This window comes from Saccopteryx bilineata, chromosome 2, assembly GCF_036850765.1.
Source record: "Saccopteryx bilineata isolate mSacBil1 chromosome 2, mSacBil1_pri_phased_curated, whole genome shotgun sequence".
Taxonomy (NCBI): domain Eukaryota; kingdom Metazoa; phylum Chordata; class Mammalia; order Chiroptera; family Emballonuridae; genus Saccopteryx; species Saccopteryx bilineata.
Window position 1 is genome coordinate 5888814 of NC_089491.1, and position 17756 is coordinate 5906569.

At 60.9% G+C, this 17756-nt stretch overlaps 1 protein-coding gene across 2 annotated transcripts in view; it reads right to left on the reverse strand.

The window, feature by feature from the left end:
* The window catches only part of ASS1 (argininosuccinate synthase 1), a 48326-nt gene that overhangs the window by 25543 nt on the left and 5027 nt on the right, over positions 1 to 17756 (reverse strand). For both annotated transcript variants that reach the window (XM_066255942.1, XM_066255943.1), the window contains exons 2-9: positions 17655 to 17716; positions 16732 to 16839; positions 14733 to 14801; positions 13187 to 13375; positions 7903 to 7959; positions 6031 to 6105; positions 2724 to 2794; positions 2156 to 2186 (exon numbers count right to left, since the gene is read on the reverse strand). In XM_066255942.1, the coding sequence (XP_066112039.1) occupies positions 2156 to 2186; positions 2724 to 2794; positions 6031 to 6105; positions 7903 to 7959; positions 13187 to 13375; positions 14733 to 14801; positions 16732 to 16836 (597 nt within the window). In that variant the 5' untranslated portion in view covers positions 16837 to 16839; positions 17655 to 17716. The remainder of the gene's footprint in view (positions 1 to 2155; positions 2187 to 2723; positions 2795 to 6030; positions 6106 to 7902; positions 7960 to 13186; positions 13376 to 14732; positions 14802 to 16731; positions 16840 to 17654; positions 17717 to 17756) is intronic.

Here is a 17756-nt window from a genome sequence, read left to right on the forward strand (position 1 = left end):
GGCTGGGAGAGCAGGACTCCAATGGCCGGACCCTGGGCTCCCGGGCTGGCCTCACGCTTCCCAGCGGGAATGAGGTCTCCCCCTGGGTGCGTACCCAGCCCAACCTTGCCTGCCCGATGAGAGGGGACCTTTGTCCCTTCCTCCCAAAGGTCTTAGCCAGCCTGAGGGGCGGGGAGGGCAGGCCCCCAGCTCTATGATTGAGGCCTTGCCCTGTGCCACAGACAGGCCAGGCGGCTTCCAGTGGCTTAGGAGGGAGGTGCTATGGTGTCCCACTGTGTGCCTGAGCAATCCGAGGCTCAGAGAGGTTGGTAACTTGCCTCAGGTTGCAGAGCAGTAGAAGCAGATTTAGGATTCAGAGCCAGGTTTTCCATTTCTGGGACCCAAGTGTTAACCTTCCCGCCTTGATCTGGCGGCAGAATCCTTAAAGAGACGCTTACTTATCCATCCACTGTGCTCATTAGACAGAAGGCCCAGAAGGGCAGGGGACCTGCCATGGTCACACAGGGACCCGCCTCCCCCCTGGCTCCCACCGCTCTGTTCTAGGCCCTGCTCCCCAGTCCAGAGGTGAGAGCCCACAGGCTGCTTGGAGAGGGGCGGGCACGGCTTCCCAGCATGCCTGGGGCCCCGCAGGCTGGAGGACGCCCCGCCTTGGAGCCCCTCTGCTCTGCCCAGCCTCCCCGACTCCTCCATCCCGCCTTGGAGCCCCTCTGCTCTGCCCAGCCTCCCCGACTCCTCCATCCCGCCTTGGAGCCCCTCTGCTCTGCCCAGCCTCCCCGACTCCTCCATCCCGCCTTGGAGCCCCTCTGCTCTGCCCAGCCTCCCCGACTCCTCCATCCCGCCTTGGAGCCCCTCTGCTCTGCCCAGCCTCCCCGACTCCTCCATCCCGCCTTGGAGCCCCTCTGCTCTGCCCAGCCTCCCCGACTCCCCTTGGCGCTGAGTGACTGACTAATTAGGGGTGCCTGGCCTGAATGTCGTGGGGTCAGCAGAGCATGAACTGGAAGAACCTGTGGCCAGCAGGCAGCAGCCTCACGGGGCCATCAGCCTCCAGGGGGTCAGGGTGCGGGCTGTCTTGTGTAACATGGTTGGGCTGAGGGGCTGAGGGGGTGGGGAGGTCGTGGGCAGCATGGGGACCAGAGAGGCCCACAGCGCCGGCTCCTGTGATGGGGTGATCTGGGCACCAGCCCTACTCTCATGCGGGGCGTCGGCTTCCTAGCCTATAACGTTAGGATGCTCACAGCTGGGAGCCAAGGACAGTAAGCCCAGAAAACGCTAACCTCAGGCCTGGCTCCGGAAACGGCCACTGGCACACGTAATATCGCCAACACAGACCAAGAGGCCTGGTCCCTGCGAGGGGTCAACCAGGGACTCCCGGCAGGGGGGTCCAGCTCCCCCCTACCCTCACCCACACCAGCTGGGCATACTCCCCTCCAGCTGGCCGAGCACCCCCCTACCTCCTGCAGCAAGCACAGCAAGCAGCCCCCCACCCAAAAAACAGAAACCAGCCTCCTGGGTGTGGGCTGAGCTAGGGCGGGGGGAGACACGTTCCCTCAGGGACAAAGAGATGTTTCTCTTCCCCCGATAGATTTCACCCTGCCTCCCCCATCTCCCTGGTGGGTAGGGGGAGATTCAAAGGGAAACCCCCCAGGGAGAGAAATCCTAAACTTCAAAAGACCAAGGCCCAGCTGGGGAGGCTGGGGACAGGGATGGGGTGGCCTGCCTTGCAGACATGGGGCACAAACCCAGACAAGTGGGTCCTGGGGCTCTAATCCCCCACCCCCACCTCAGTGGAGGCAGCAGCGGCCCGAGAGCTGGTGGGCACAGGCTGGGCCCTCCCACAAGTGTCTCATCTGCCTAATTGTTTCTTTATTGTCGCACAATCACACTCTCTCTCTGTGCTGCCCTGAAATATTTCCTTCCCCTATTCATCCAACAGCAATTAGAAAAAGAGCGGGGGGGGGGGGGAGGAGAGGGGATCTTAAAATGCGTGGAGTGGGCAGGCGGTGGGGGCCCGGTGGGGAGGGCTGGGAACACAGGCAGGGCTCAGCCCCAACCCCAGGCCCGCCCCCCGTGAAATTTCAAATTAGGCTACAAATACATCAGACAGCCTGGGCACTGAGCAGCTACCACCGAAAGCAGAGGAGAAAACAGGGAATACCTTGGGGTTCTCCAGGATCCCAGCCTCGTAGCTGCAGACGGAAAGAAAAGACAGGTCATGAGGGGAGGGACAGAGGGACAGAGCTACACCTGGACATACCACCCGCAATACAAGTCTGATCTGCTCCTTTCTCTGCCAAAGCAACAGCTGCCAACCTCGCCTGGAACATTCTGTGCCCATCAGCTGGCTGTGGGAGCTGCAGGTGGCAAGAGCGAGCCTGGGACATTTCTCTGTTTTCTGGGGCACAGCCTCAGTGCTCACATGTGCTTCACATAGGCTGTTCCCTCTGCTTTCAATGCTCTTCCCTGCACTCTGGTCATTCCCTCCTCATCCTTGAGGTCTGAACCTCAAAGGCCCTTCTGGAGAGAAGCCCTGCCCAATACCCCAGCAGAGGCCAGGTGCCCACGGTCTACCCTTGGCACACAGCAGAGCTGCAGTGACAGCTGTAAATCGGGCGTGACGTGGTCTGTCCTCCTCTGAGTGTCCGGTCAGCCCTACGTCCTGGCCCAACACCGGCGGGCGCTTGCCAGTGCCGGGCAGATCTGGGAACGGGTGGGTGAGGTCTCACCTGATGTGCATGAGGTTCTCGTCCATGCTCCACGGGCTCTTGGGGGTGACCGGGATGGGGATTCCATGTTGCTGCAGGTAGGAGACAGAGCGGGCATGAGGCATCCTGAAGTAGGCGCGAGGGGCAGGCCCTGCTGCTTTGGTTTTTGTTCAAGGCCTCAGACGGCCCCAAACTCTGGGCCCCCTGCAGGCAAGCCCCTGGACCACCCCCAGTCTCCTTCCCCTCCCCGGCTGCCCGTGGAGGCAGCGAGGGCCGGTGCTGGCTGTCATCTCAGCAACTGCAAGACCGAGTGTCAGGTGTTGTCGAGTGGACGCTGAGTTTGGAGGTCCCTTCCAGAAGATTCTGGACTTACACTTCAAGGACCCCTGAAGCACTGAAGAGTGGGCCAAGCACCCTGAGGGGGTCTCCCTGATGCCCCCTACGGCGACCCTGTGAGCTGGGTGGGACTGAACTTCCCCTGTGGACCCCACCCAGGACTCCAGAGCTCACACAGGGCCTTCCCACTGAGCCACGGAAGGGAGGGACACGTGAGAGCCTCCGCTGGGACACTTGTTGACAACCCCTGCCCACACACAGCACTCGGCATCCCAGGGCAGGAGCCCAGGAAGACCCCCCCACCTTCCCCGCTCGTTCTGATTGTGTTTTGCTTCCCAAGTGGCCCAATCCATTGTTCAAGGAGAAAACCCGCCCCCCCCCCCAGACGCTGGGCTGAGAGGCTGCTGGCGGTGACTTGGAAGGCGCACCCCACTCAACTGTTTGGACTCAAGAAGAGGCTGTTGCCCTGGGTGATCCCGCGCTCCCCCGGCGGACACCAGGTTGGAACCCAGCCCGTGTATTACGTCCTGCTCTCCCCTCCCCGTGCATACCTGGAGCGGCCCCTTGAAGCCAGCAGGGCTGGACACTCCGCTCCCCAACCCCCCTTCAGGGCTTTAGCCCGTGGGTCCGAGAACCTCAGAGGCCCGGGCCCATCGGGGGCCCCCCCCAGCATCCTCCCGTCTCTCCTGCTGGGCTCCAGACCCAGGCTCAGCTCTCGTTCCCAGAAGGTGGGAACGTTTCCTTCATCACCACTTTAAACTTTCAAAATAAATGAGGCTAACCCCCTCTGGGGTGGCTTTCGAAGCTTTGCTGGGAGACAGCCCACACCCGCACTAGACTCTGTGTGTGCCTCAATTTAAACCACGCGGGCAAATGGGCACATCGCACTCAGAGGCTGCTCAGTGTTGGGGGGCCACTTACCCCAGAGCTGCCCAGAGTCAAATCCACACACTCACTGGTCCTGAGCTCTTTCCAGGTGGAGGGGGCCCCCGGGGAGGTGGGGCCCAGGGCTCTGGACAGACGGGCTGGAACCCCTGGGGGACCGCACAACACCTCTAGGGCTAGGCGCTAGGGCTGAGAAGCCTGTGGCTGGTCCCGAGCCTTTGGGGGGGTTGGGTTGGAAACAGTCTTGCCTTCTCTTTCCCACTGAGCCTCGGACAGAGCCGGGAGAGCAAACAGGCAGGGACGGGAAGGAGGCAAGGACAAGGCGGGCGCCCTGCCTGGCGGGGAGATACACACACAGGCCAACAACAGTGACAGCCCCTGGCCAGAGGAGGCCTGTTTCCCTGCTCCCCTCTGCCCGGGCGCCCCACCCACCGGGACCCTCTCACTGCGAGCAGGACAGGAAACCAACCGTCTTCCCCTGTACCCGGGACGCAGCCCTGCTTCTCCGGGCCATACCTCAAATGCTGGTTTTTGGTTTTTAAACAATTATGGCGACAAGAATAAAGAGGGGGTGATTCTGAGTGTGTCGCCTGTCTGACGGAGAGGGCAAGTGAAGCGAACACGGGCCTTTTATGGGGCGCCTACAGCAAGCGCCTTCCGGCCTTGCCCACAAGGGGTCTGGCAAGCAGGGCTTTTCAAAGCCCCCTCGATTTTGGTCTCAAGCTGAATCAGATCCTGCCTGGCTCTGAATTTTGGACAAAGCCTCGTGGCCGCTCAGGTATTCCGGTCATTTTTTCTGGCCACAGAAGTCCTGCCTCTGCTCGTAGATGGGGCCGATTCCCTAGAGTTTAAGTTTGACACCAGCCCCCCCCCCCCCAGGGAGGGCAGACCGAGGAGGAACCCGGACTTGGTCCCCCCCCCCAGGCAAACTTTCCTCTCAGAAAAGATTATTATTCGGCACAGAAGCTGAGCGAAGGTCCTTCTCCCTAAAACCTGGGAACCCCAGGAGCAGCTCTGTTTGGGGGGTTTAACTAACAGGAGGGACAAGGCTTGGGTCAGCCCCAGCCCCTCTCGTGATGAACCGCAGGCGTGAGAATGTCGAGGGAGTGGGAGAGGAGGGGGGGGCGTTTCCAATTCATTATTCTTAAAGATGAAACACGCTCTATATTCCGTATGATCAGGGAGACGGATGGGGAGGGGGGGGGAGGCCTCGCCAACCCCGTTCTCTTAATAGCTCTGCTATTTGACAATTTGTTTGGCAACATATGGGCTTGCTCTTGTAAACTCCCCTCTTAATAATAAAACAACAGATGGCAGAGGAGATGTTTCCTCCGAGCACTCCGGGTCTTAATGGGATGCTGGCGGTGGGGCCAGGCCGCGTCCCCGCCGAGTCCCCCGCCACGCGGCACCTTGGCTGCCGCCGGAGCTCACAGCCAGCCCTGGCGACTGCTATTTTAAAACCTGAGCAATTTTCTCCTGCGTGTGCCGCAGAGCTGCCCCCCCCCCCATCTGATTGATTGAGGCTGTTTGTCAAGGGCTGCCACCACGCCTCGCTAAAAAGAAAGGAACCCGGGGGAGAGGCGAAGGACCTTGATGCAAAACTTCTAATATGTTTTAAGGCAACTTGTACTGCAAAAGGGGGCCTGCTCCACGTGAGGCTCTCTGTGTGGGTGGGGCCGCGGCTCCTCAGAGGCGCCTACCTGTTCCCAGCAAAGCACTGGGGACAATTAGCAGCCAGGCAATTGAGGGGCAGAAAATGGCCTGGCTCACACCCCTCCCTGGCTGTCCTCTGAGTGACACACACACAGAGCAGAAGTGGCAGGAGAAAGGGAGGCAGAGAGGGGGCCCAGAGCCCTCCGGCTCCATGGAGTGGGGGCTCCCCTTGGAGAGGCCCAATCCGGGCAGGGACCACACTTCTGTGGGTCCAGCCCAGGGGACAGGTGCCTGGGGAGGGGGGGGGGGACGGACAGCTGGATACGTTCCATCCCCCAGGCATGAGGATCCGTCCAGCCTGGAGCAGGTGGTCCAGACAGACAGCGCCCCTCCCCCCCAGGAGGGAGGTGCCGGGGCAGTAGGCCCGGGCTGGGGTGCCGGTGCGGGCTCATACCTTTGCGTACTCCATCAGGTCGTTGCGGCCCTGGAACCGACTGTAGAACTCGGGCATCCTCCAGGGAGCGATGACCTGGGACCCGGAGCAAGGAGTCAGAAACAAGGGGCCCTGCCGCGGGCTTCTCCCGGCCCTAACGCTGCAGAGCCGGCCGCTCGGTGAAGGGGCGGGAGCCTCCCTCCACCGGGCACCTGCAGGGGTCGGCCTCCTGCTGCCCCCTGGGAAGGACGCAGGCAGGCCACGGGGGGACCCCGTGAGCCAGGGAAGAACAGGGCCTGCCACACCGGGGATGGCTCTGGAAAGGCCCGAGCTCCATGGCAGAACGGCCACCTGTCCCTTGGCAGGTCCTGCCCGTCTGGGCCTCCGTCTCCCCAGCTGAGACCCGAGGGTTTGAACTAGACGAGGCATCCGGACGGGCACCACGCCACAAGTCACGGACGTCACACAGTCACTGAGCTGTTCTACGTTCTCTTTTGCGCGGAGTCTTCCAGACCCGGGGGGTATGCGGTCCACACACAGCACACCTCACGATGGGGACCCGCCACGTCCCAGGCCTCAGGAGCCCCGTGGCTGCCGGCTGCCACACTGGACGGCGCAGCCGGAGGCCTGAGCATCGCTGAAGCTGCTTCAGGCTGAAGCTGTGGGAGCTGGGGCCCTTCCCAAGCCCCCACGGGGCTCTCAAGGGTTTCCTGGGGGGGGGTTAGCGTGGCCTGGAGGTGAACATGATGAGCTCTAAGGATCCATTTTGACCCCCAGCCCTCGGACAGTAGCTGCTGTTGACCCTGCAGGCCGGTGGGCACAGGAGTCTGTCTGGTTTCTGAGTCTTTGTCAGCTAGGCGGAGCCCAGGGACTGGGACCCGGCTGGGGCCGGGGTGCAGGCTGGGCTCCCGGAGGTGGGGTGAGGCCGGAGGGCGCTCCCAGGGCCCTGGTCCGGGGCTGCTCACTCTAGGCTGAGTGGGGGCTCTCCGTCTTGAGGACTGACCCCTGGCCTCCCGGGCTGGTGGCCTGAGCTCCGTGCCCTCAGTCAGGCTCCGAGTCCCCTCCCTTCCCCATCTAGAGCAGCCCGTGTGCAGAGGAAAGGAAGCAAGAGAAGTGGGTTGTGGGACGGCGTGCGTCATCTCTGGGCCCTGCCGTCCTGGAGCGGTGGCCGGCCAGGTGTCTGCAGCTCCGTGGACCCAGTGGAGCCTGGGGGAACCTGGCCCCCTGACCTGCTTCCCCAGGTGAGAAACTGGAGGCCTGTACTGAGCAGATACTCGGTGAATACTGGATGGATGGATGGATGAATGGATGAATGAAGACATGAATGGAAGGGTGAACGTACACAGGCTCAGGCCCAAGGTCAGGTTGAAGGAGTTGGGGCAGTGGTGGCAGGCTGGACAGTTTTGACATGTGCTCTCATACCCAGTTGGCATCCATGGGCAAGGGTGTCTCCTAGGCCCTTCCCATCCCAGGAAAAGATCCAAGACCCCGGGGCTCAGGGCTCAAGCAGTGAGAGGAGCCAGGGCCTCACTGAGTGGGCGTGGTCTCAGCTGGGTGGCCCTGACCAGGGCTAGGAGGGCTACAAGGAGCCCAGGAACTGGCCGGGCACATCCCAGAACCATTCTAGCCTGCGCCCGGGAAGCCAGATCCCAGAGCTCAAGGGCACTGGCTGAAGGACAGCAATGGTTTTCCGTCTGGTGCCCAACCCACACAGACCCCTGGGCAGCAGGGAGAGCGCTGTGCCCTCACAGCTGGCGAGGGAAGGGAGATCTCTGTGGGGAAGAAGGGCACCACCCACCTCGAGAAGATCCCTGGAACCTCCCAGAACCCCATGCCCTGCCCCTAGGGGCCTCAGACCCTGGAGCCCAGCCCCTGAAAGAAGCAACATCTTACCTTAATCTTGGGGGCCAGGGAGTAGCAGGTGAGCTCAAACCGGATCTGGTCATTTCCCTGAAACACAGAACAGGGGCTGTCAGGAGCCACAGAAAGGGGTGAGGGAGGGGTTAGGGGAGGGGGGCAGGGGGACCGTGTCGCCTCCAGCATGAGGGCTGCTCTGAGCCAGCTGATGAGGGGCTGTTCTCCCAGCCTTCCGAACCGGGTACGGCTAGCCCACTGCACGCACTGGTGTGTCAGAAGAAACACAGCAGGGCGGAGTGCGTGCCTGTCCGGGACCTGGTGGGATGCACATGAGTCATCGCGTACGTGTACACTTCGGGGGTACAGAGGTGTGCAAGGCTGGGGGCTCCAGGCGGGTCTCCGGGCAGGGAGAGCTGCGCGGGCCTCGGCCTCCTCCTGAATGTCCCCCACCTGCCTGGCCTGACCTCTCTCAACCCGGAGATCAAATTCAGGGCTCTGGCTCCGGGGTGCCCTCCCTCTTCCCTCCCTTGTCCATAAAACTGGGACTTCTGTCTCTTCTTTGAGCCTCAGCTTCCCCATCGACACAATGGCTGGCTGGAGGGGGGAGGGCAGAACCGGGTGATGACGGAGGGCCCTTTGCTCCTGAGCTCCTTCCCGAACAGAGAGGAACACGGGCCCAGAGACAGAAGGGACCAGTCCAAGGGCACAGAGCCCAACCCAAGCCGAGGCCCTGGGCCCCCTTGCCCCCGCATGCGGTGTGGGTGGCCCTGCCTCTCTGTGCCTGTGTCCTCTGCAGCCCAAGGACAGTCAGCGGGCTGCAGACACCATCCCAGACCCTGGCGACGATGACAGAGAGGAGGCCCCCGCAGCACGGGCCGCAGCCGCACGGCCCAGACCCCGAGGGACACTGGCTGCCAGCGCCCGGCCCGCCTCCCACCAGCTCGGCGGCCTGGAGGGAGCCAGTGCCCGGGAAATGACAGAGGGACCGTCCGCCCACTGTGAAAACTGCAAGGCGCAGCGAGCGGGCGGCAGCGGGAATAACAGGTTATTTTCCCGAGTCTTGTCAGGCGACAGGGAAATACAGGTTTCAGTCCCTCTCCGTGCAGCCAGGGGCTGAGGGGCGGAGGCTGCTCCTCTCCTTCATCTCCCGGGGCCACCAGCTGCACCAGACCGGCGGCCCGATCGATTGCCCTCCATCCAGTCCCTTTAGAGAGCACCTAACTCCGCACGGGTTGTCACCAGGGAGAGCCACCTGGGGCCAGTGGAGTTTTTAACCCTGTTCTGTAGATGAGGAAAGCGAGGCTCAGAGAGGTGAAGTCACCTGCCCAAGGTCACACAGCCAGCTGCACTCGCCCCACAGTTCACTTTGACTCAGTAGTTCCACACGTAAAGAACTCATTGGACCCCTGCAGCAGCCCTCCGAGGGAGGCTTGGCTGTGACGCCCAGTTGTGGATGGGAAAGGGGGCGCAAGCCCACCCGCCCCGGGCCGGCCAGCTCAGTGCCGAGGGCAGCGGCAGCTACATACAAAGCAGGCTCACTCTGTCAGCACGGGGTCTAGTGTTACCTATCCCTGTGGCTTTTTCCCCCAATGGCTTCACGTTTCGCTAGAACCGTGGTGACTTGTGCCTCCTCAGACGGGCCCCTCGGCTGGTGTCTGTCCATCCAGACCGCCCATAGGGACACCCATCTGTTGCGGAGCCAGAGACCTCGCCGAAGCCTGGGTTCAAACTCAGTCCCAAACCAGGTCGAGGCCCGTCTGTCGGTTCTTCCACTCGCTAAGCCCAGCACCCCCAGCACCCCCAGCACCAGGGCAGCCCCTGGCCGCACCCCAGGGCCCCGGGGAGGGGGCACAGCTGCCTCTCTCTCTCTCTCTCTCTCTCTCTCTCTCTCACACACACACACACACACAAAGACGTGCAGATGTGTGTGAGTGTGGATGTGGCGCCCTGCGGGACCGGAGGGGCTGGGGGGGGGGCGGCCCATCTGCTCCCAGGCCACCATACAGATGGCGCCATTTACAAAACCCCTTGTCTCCCACAGCTCTGCTCGAGTCTCAGGCTCAGGTTTCCAGGCCCCCAATTCAAAACTGGAGGGAAGAAGGAGGCCCTGGAAGGGCCACCCCAGCTTCTGTGCAGCTCTCTGGTGGGGGCAGGGGGATCAGGGTCTCAGCGGGGTGTGGAGGGCTGGGCCCCAGCTTGAGCTCGGTGCCAGGCGCCCCCAGGCTGGGCCCTGGGAGGGAAGCTGTCTCTCGCCTCTGGGCCTTTGCACAGTCTGTTCCTGCAGCCTGGGGTGCCCTTCCCCCTTGGCGTCACTGGCTAACACTTGCTCCGTCAGATGTCTGCGTGTGTCACGATCCCTCACCCCTGCTGAGTCAGGGCCCCGGAGTCCCAGAGTGTACACCGGCCCATTCTGAGCTGTGTCCCCGTGTGTGGAGGGAAGTCAGTGCTAGGCAAATCTTCAGGGCATCGAATGAGAGGACAGATGTGTGAAGGTGACACCCGTGAGGCCCTGGTTCCCTCCATCTGAGAGAGGCCAGCAGCTGACTATCCACAGGCCAGAACCTCAGGCCTGGCCACAGGTCTCTTCTGTATCTGGGGGTGGAGAGATTCCTGCCACCGGCTCACACCCCAGCTCGTTCTCTTCATGGAGAAACCTCTGCAGAAAGTTCTGCCAAGATGTCCTCCTGGGAGCTGCCTCTGGGGTGCCAGCCTCCCGCAGGCCCAGCCCCGTGTGGCCCACAGGGCCCAGCCCCTGCAGGCTGCTGGCCCCTCCCTCCCACAAACGTTAGGAGAAGACTGTGGCACAGGAGATGCCTTGTCCATCAACCCCCAGAAGAGAGGACAAATCCCGGGGAGCACAAACACCCCCGCCCGTCACCTTCGCACTGCTGGCCATAGAGACACCCCCAGTGATAGGTCAAGTCTGACTTCCTTTTTTGGACACTGAGTATTAACTGCAGAAACATCCCCAGGACCCAAGGGGACGCACAACCACTGCAGAGGGTGTTCTCGGAAACCACAGCCCTGCAGGGCCCGCGTGGGGAACAGAGGACCTGGGTGGGTGGCTGCCTTCTCCAGCGGCTTTCTTGCCAGGGTCAGCCCAGGAAGGTCTCAAATACAAGCCTCTGGTGCCCTCTGGTGGCCAAGTGGAGCAGCGCACACTCACCCATACTCCTCCTGCAGGGCTGTGCCCTGTCTGACAGCAGTCTCTCAGTCCCCTCCCTGCCTGCTGGCCCCATGGCTCCCCTGGCACTCCCCTGACACAGACCCTCCACATGCCTTACCGTGCGCCCATCCTCCTCTCCCTCGCTAGGACACAGGCTCTCAGAGGGTAAAGGAGAAGGGGCACAAGAAGTATAACACTGTTGCCATGCGCAGCACCTGCCCAACCCCTTACAAGCTTGCTGGCCCAGTGCCCGAGCGAATGAATGAATGAACGAATGAATGAATGAATGAATGTGTGGGCTTTCAAAGACATGAGGCACTGCCACCCTGGTCCTGGTTGTTTGCAAGTGCGCTCTCAAATCATACCTCCCCCACCATAATCTCAGCTGCGAGAGTCCCCACCTCACAGGGAGCCGGGGCCTGCTCCCCCACCATAATCTCAGCTGCGAGAGTCCCCACCTCACAGGGAGCCGGGGCCTGCTCCCCCACCACGGCCTCAACTAGCCCAGGGCAGGCGGAAGCCAGGGTCACATTCGCACGTATATATGCTAGTGAGGTAGTGAGCTCCCTGTCACCCGGAGGTTCAGAGTCTTCTGACTGTGGGCCTGTTAAGCGACCAAATACTGTACGAGGCTATGGACACGGTGCCCATGGACTCCGAGAGCCCATGACTTGAAAATCTTTATAATAACATCGCCCACCCTGGCCGGTTGGCTCAGCGGTAGAGCATCAGCCTAGCGTGTGGAGGACCCGGGTTCGATTCCCGGCCAGGGCACACAGGAGAAGCGCCCATTTGCTTCTCCACCCCTCCGCCGCGCTTTCCTCTCTGTCTCTCTCTTCCCCTCCCGCAGCCAAGGCTCCATTGGAGCAAAGATGGCCCAGGCGCTGGGGATGGCTCTGTGGCCTCTGCCTCAGGCGCTAGAGTGGCTCTGGTCGCAACATGGCGACGCCCAGGAGGGGGAGAGCATCGCCCCCTGGTGGGCAGAGCATCGCCCCATGGTGGGTGTGCCGGGTGGATCCCGGTCGGGCGCATGCGGGAGTCTGTCTGACTGTCTCTCCCTGTTTCCAGCTTAAAAAAAATATATAATAATAATAACAAAAATAACATCGCCCAACAGTGGCCACCATTGTTAGCAATCTTGTTTCCTGAGCATGGCCACCCGCGGGCAGCCGGCTGAGGGCTTTCTTGTCTCCCGCCCTGCAGGGTGGCCTTCGGCCCGCACTGGTACACACAAGGGCCAGAAGTAGGGGGTGTGTTATAGGGTGAATTGTGTCCCCACAAAAGATCAGAGAAAGCCTTAGCACCCAGTGCCTGAGAATGTGACCTTATTTGGAAACAGGGTCTCACCGAGGTCATCAAATTAAGAGGAGGCCATCGGGCTTGATCCAATAGGACTGGCGTCCTTATAAAAAGGGGAAATGGAGACAGAGACAGATACCCACAGAGGGATGATGCCACGGAGACAGAGGGTGAACCTATAAACCAAGGCCCACCTGAGCGACCAGGAACCCGGAGAGACCAAAATAATGGTCCCCTCCCCGCACCTTCAGAGGGAGCATGGCCCTGCTGACACCTTGACGTTGGGCCTCTGGCCCCAGACCTGGGAGACAGAGCACCCGGTCTGCTGGGCTTCGTTACAGAGGCCCTGGGAAACTGAGGCGGGGTGCTACCCCCATTTTGCTCATGAAGAAACTGAGGCTCAGGGAGGAGAAGGGCTTCACTCAAGGACACACAGCGGAGCCACACAGCTGGGATTCAAACCCACTCTGCTAACTCGGGGTGTCCATCCCTCTCCACCACACAGCAAGGTGACTCACTCTCTGTGACCTTGGCCAGTGACGATGTCCCCAAAGCTCAGCCTCACGTTGGCCAAATGGGGTGACATCGCTCCTGCCACACAGTGGAACATGCATATGGACCTCACTGCACACGGGGCCCTGGGCGTAGCTGGCATTACACCTGGATATTCACTACTGTGTACAAATAATATTCCTCTCATTTAGACCGGCCCGTGCGCTGTGCTCCTGACAGGAGGGAGAACCTGCAAGTGCCCGAGGCCGTCCGTCCACCCCCAGCTGCCTGTGGCTCCCTGTGCAGCCTCCGCCTCCTCCCTCCACTCGCCCCCCCCCCCCGTGCTATCCATCCTTGTCTCACCTTTCCTGTCGCGCCATGGGACACGTACTTGGCTCCCTCTCGCTGGGCGATCTCCACTTGCTTGCGGGCGATGCAGGGCCTGGCCAGGGAAGTGCCCAGGAGGTAGCGGTCCTCGTACAGTGCGCTGGACTGGACGGCGGGCCAGATGAACTCCTCCACAAACTCCTTGCTGACATCCTCGATGAACACCTGGGGCGGGGGGGCGTGGAAGGGAGTCTCAGCCAGACCAGGCCGGTCAGGAGGCAGAGCCCCAGGGCACTTACACAGTCTGCATCTAAGGCAGACACTGCGAATGGACCCTGGAGAGCTGCACCTCCACTTCTCATTCTGCACCTGGAGCAGACATCGCTAATCAACCCCAGCATACAATACTATTACTGTTTATCTTGCTCTCAGGGCAGACATCCTTAATCAATCCAGATACACCATGCCACTGAAACTAGCCGTGGTCCTTAAATCCTTCCCAGCACGGCATTCTGGGCCTGAAATGAAACTTAGCTGCCACCTTAGCTCTAGAGCAGTAGGTAGATGTCATCCACAAAAGCCAGTGATGATTTGCCCACAGGGGCAGCTGGCAATACATGAAGTTATTCTGGGTTCTCACCACTTGGGTTGGGTGGGGGTTCTGGCATCTACTGGGTAGAGGACAGAGATGCCGCTAAACATCCGGCAAGGCACAGGCCAGCCGGCCATATGCCAACGGTGCCACAGTTGACAGACCCTGAGCTAGAGAGACGATTCTCAACATGTAGACCCCGAGGGTCCCCATGACCCTCTCTGGGAGTCTCTGACTGAAAAAATTTGCTATAATGATACATTCCTTACATGCAGAAGCACTGACGGGCAGGAGGGCTGGCCCCTGAGCACCAACCATCTGCCGTGGCCCTCACGCTTTGCTTCCAGTGCCGAGTTCGCTTAAGAATGGTCTTGGAGAAGCCGTTACAATGATTACTTTTGCTGAATCCCGACCTTTGAGTGGGACATGTGCAATACACATGGAATTTTCCAGAGTGAGTTACAAGCGCCCTGCAGAGGGAACCGGTCTGGCTCCGGTGCCAGGGATGTCCCCACGGGAGCTGCTCCCACAAGCACTCTGAGCACATGGGAGCAGGGACCAAGCTGGCTCGTTCACCATACGGGCCCCGCGTGCTGCACAGGACCTGCTCGCTACACGATTAGATGCTCAATGTACTGAACTCAGCTGGGGCTTTCTGGTTCCGTTGCATGGATGGAAGGATGGGTGAGTGAACACAGATAAAAGAGGGATGGAAAGGATGATGGATGGATAGGTGGGTGAGGGAGCGGATGAGTGGTGGATGGACGGATGGATGAGGAAGAGAGGGACAGGCAGGAGGTTGAGCGGAGCAGTGGCTAAGGAGGCGCCCACACACAGGAAAGCAGAAGGAACTGACGTCATTCTCTTGGAAGCAAGAGGACCAAGTAAGAGGGATGCAAGGGATGGAAACTTTGGGACAGGAGGGCCCACGCGGTCCCCACCGCGTCAGAACCCCACCTCCAGCCCCAAACCTTGCCTCCCACTTGGTACCTTTTTGGCCCCAAGCTTCAGCGCCTTCTTCCTGGCTTCCTCAAAGTCTTCCTTCTGGCCGATGTTGGCCTGAGGGGCAGAAGCAGAGGCCCAGGTCAGTCAGGGGCAGACGGAGCTGAGAAGGATGTCAGTACCTCCTGGATGAGCCCGGGGCAAGAGCTTCCCACACCTAACAGCCCTTAGATAGAGGGGGTTTCCATCTGATGGCTGAGGCCACAGTAGGGAGAAAGGGCATACACCGGGGTCTGGAGAAGCTGGAATACTCCCAGGAGCTAACGCCGTGGGTTCAAGGCCTGGCAAGGCCTGGCCCTGTGCGCCAGCTGCCGGGCTGTGAGGTTTCCGTCACTGCCTTGAAGGTCAAAGGCTTCCCTTGAGCCATCTACCTCTGCCAGCAAAGCCCCGCAAAGCCAGGACAAAGTCTGGTTTGTCTGGAACTGACCCTACCCCCAGCTCACATCCCCCGCCAAGTGCAGGCACCTGACCACCCACGCCAGCAGGCAGGGGGCAGCGAGGCCTGTGTTCGGGCTCCCAGCTGCCCTGGCTGCAGCCTGACCTCTGGTTTCGAGGGCCCCGGTCTAGACACCCACACATCTTCTGCTGGCTGCACTCCGGCCCGCGGCCCAGACCTGGACCCTGCATTCTGCTCAGCAGACTCCGGAGTCCTCCCAGAGCCCAGCTGCAGGTGGTAGCCCGCGACCCACACTGTCCCATTCTGCTGCTAAGATCACACTCGGGCTCTCCGCATCCACGCTCCGTGGTGGCTCTCACTCGCCAGGTGACAGAGCAAGGTGCTCCTCTCCGCCCCCAGAGCCTCCTGCCCTCCCCCAGAGCTCAGGACACGGGGATCGGCCCTGTGAGGCATGGCGTATAGACTCTAAGTGCAAACACGCCACTCTCAGCAATAGCTGCACCTCCGTCTGTTCAGAGCACCAGCCTCACTGCCTCTGGGAGCAGAACCTTCTTACCGGGACTTCTTCTCATAGTGTTGGACGGGAGCAAATCACGTCTCTTGCTCACTGCAGGGGTGGGCCCATGACACAAGACTAGCCAATCAGAGCCCTCCGAGACACAGCCATAGAAATCAATGTATGGTGGGCAGCGACTCAGGCCAAGTGAGAGCACCCCTGAGCCGAAGCTCTCCTTTTTCTAGGAAAACGAGGTTCTGCTGATGTGAGCCTTGCCTGCCATGCGGACAGGCCAAGGATGAAGCTACATGGAGACAGATCTGGATCAGAAACAGATCTTCTAGCCTTGCCTGAAGCCCTCAAACCCCTGGACTTCTTTCTAACTTACATGAGCCAAGAACTGTCTTTGTTTTTTGTTGTTGTTTGTTTGGTTGGTTTTTGCGATAGGCTGGTTTGAGTTGGATTTTTAGAATTTGCAGCCAGGAGTCCTGCATAGCACAGCCACGTGGAGGAAGATTCAGAAGCCATGTCCAGGTTCACCAGAAGTAGAGCTGGTTGGATTAGGGATACCTGCCAGGGACCCTGGGGAGGGAGACTGGCATCATGCATAACCTACTGCCGATGGCCTGTGACCTGATTGCCATTCCAGAACCGGGTAATCTGCAAGGGCTCTGCCAGCCCAGCCGCTGTAGGGCTTCACACTTTGCTGACCTATTAGGGGCTGACTGGGGCCTTTCAGAAAGGGGGAAGAGTGTGGCCTTGGGCAGGCCCGAGCCCACGGTTCCTCTCCAGGCAGGCTGGCCTGGCAGCACTGCCAAGCTTTCTTCTGTGTCCCCCCCTCTCGTCACCCAGAGAGCTGGCCTATTCTGTGCTCTGGGGAACATCTCAGACCTGGGGGACACCAAGGATGCTCGGGGTACAGATGAAGTGAGGCAGCACAGTGAAAAGTATTTTTCTTCTCCAGTTCAAGACAGGCTCAGAGAGGAGAAGCCAGGCTGGGGGGTGGAGGGAGGGGAGCGGGGTGACAGTGAGCACATGCACAGGCTGGGTGAGCTGCAGGTAAAAAGACAGACACTCCAGGAGAGCCTCCTCACCAGGTAAGCAATGACATCATAGCCTTGTTCCTTCAGCCACACGAGAATGCAGGAGGTGTCCAGGCCGCCACTGTAGGCCAGAACCACGGAGCCTTTGCCGGACATGGTCTGGCGGGCGTTGAGGAAGAGTGTGAGTGATGGGTCTAGCCTTCCCCACCCACCAGCCCTGCAAACAGCTCCCTCTGGGCCTGTCCCCCACCTCAGCCTTGGGCAGCCTCGTCCCCTGGAGAAGCTGCCTAGGGGACCGGGAACGGGATGTTCACCATCATCAGGGCCAGCTGAAGCCACAACCCTTCCACCACCCCCTGCACACCCCAGGGAACCCTGACCCTGCACGCACACAGCCACCTGCCCCACCAGGGCCTGGGAATGCTGACAGCAGCTTGGGCTGGAGGGGAAGGCCTGTCTGGAAGCCAATCCCCCTGCAGCTAGAGAAGGCACCTGAGGCTGAGCTGTTTGGCCAAGGCCAGGATGCAAAGGGCACACAGCAGTCAGGGCGCCCGGGCAGCCCGCACACCCCGATCAGAACTGCCCCTGGCTGAGCTCAGACAGTGCCAGGCCAGGCCCTGGGGGCCTCACGTGGCTCACTCTGCACCCCCGCCAAGACCCATGAAGGAGGTGTTGTCATGTCCATCAGGGAGGGAGGGACAGGGGCTGCCCTTTGGACTCAGAAGCAAACACCTGATGGGATAGTGAGGTTGGGGGTGGTTCTGATCAATACCCACAACTGTCCCCTCGACTAGCCCTTCAACCACCTGCCAGGCCCGGTCCCCAGCAAGCTGGGCGGCTGGTGACTCACCGCCCAGATCCTGACCCTGAGACCAGCAGATGGTGCCCATGGCAACCTCAGCCAGGGAACAGGCCGTCAAGGATGGAGGGAAGTAGGTGGGAGGGAGGCAGGAAGGGCTCAAGGTGGAAAGTACCTCTGGTTGAAGGTGTGGGTTCCCGGCTTCTGGGATCTGTCGTCACGGCTTGGCGAACCACTCTGCAGAACCAGAGGCTGCTCGGTTTCCTGGCCCAGCAGT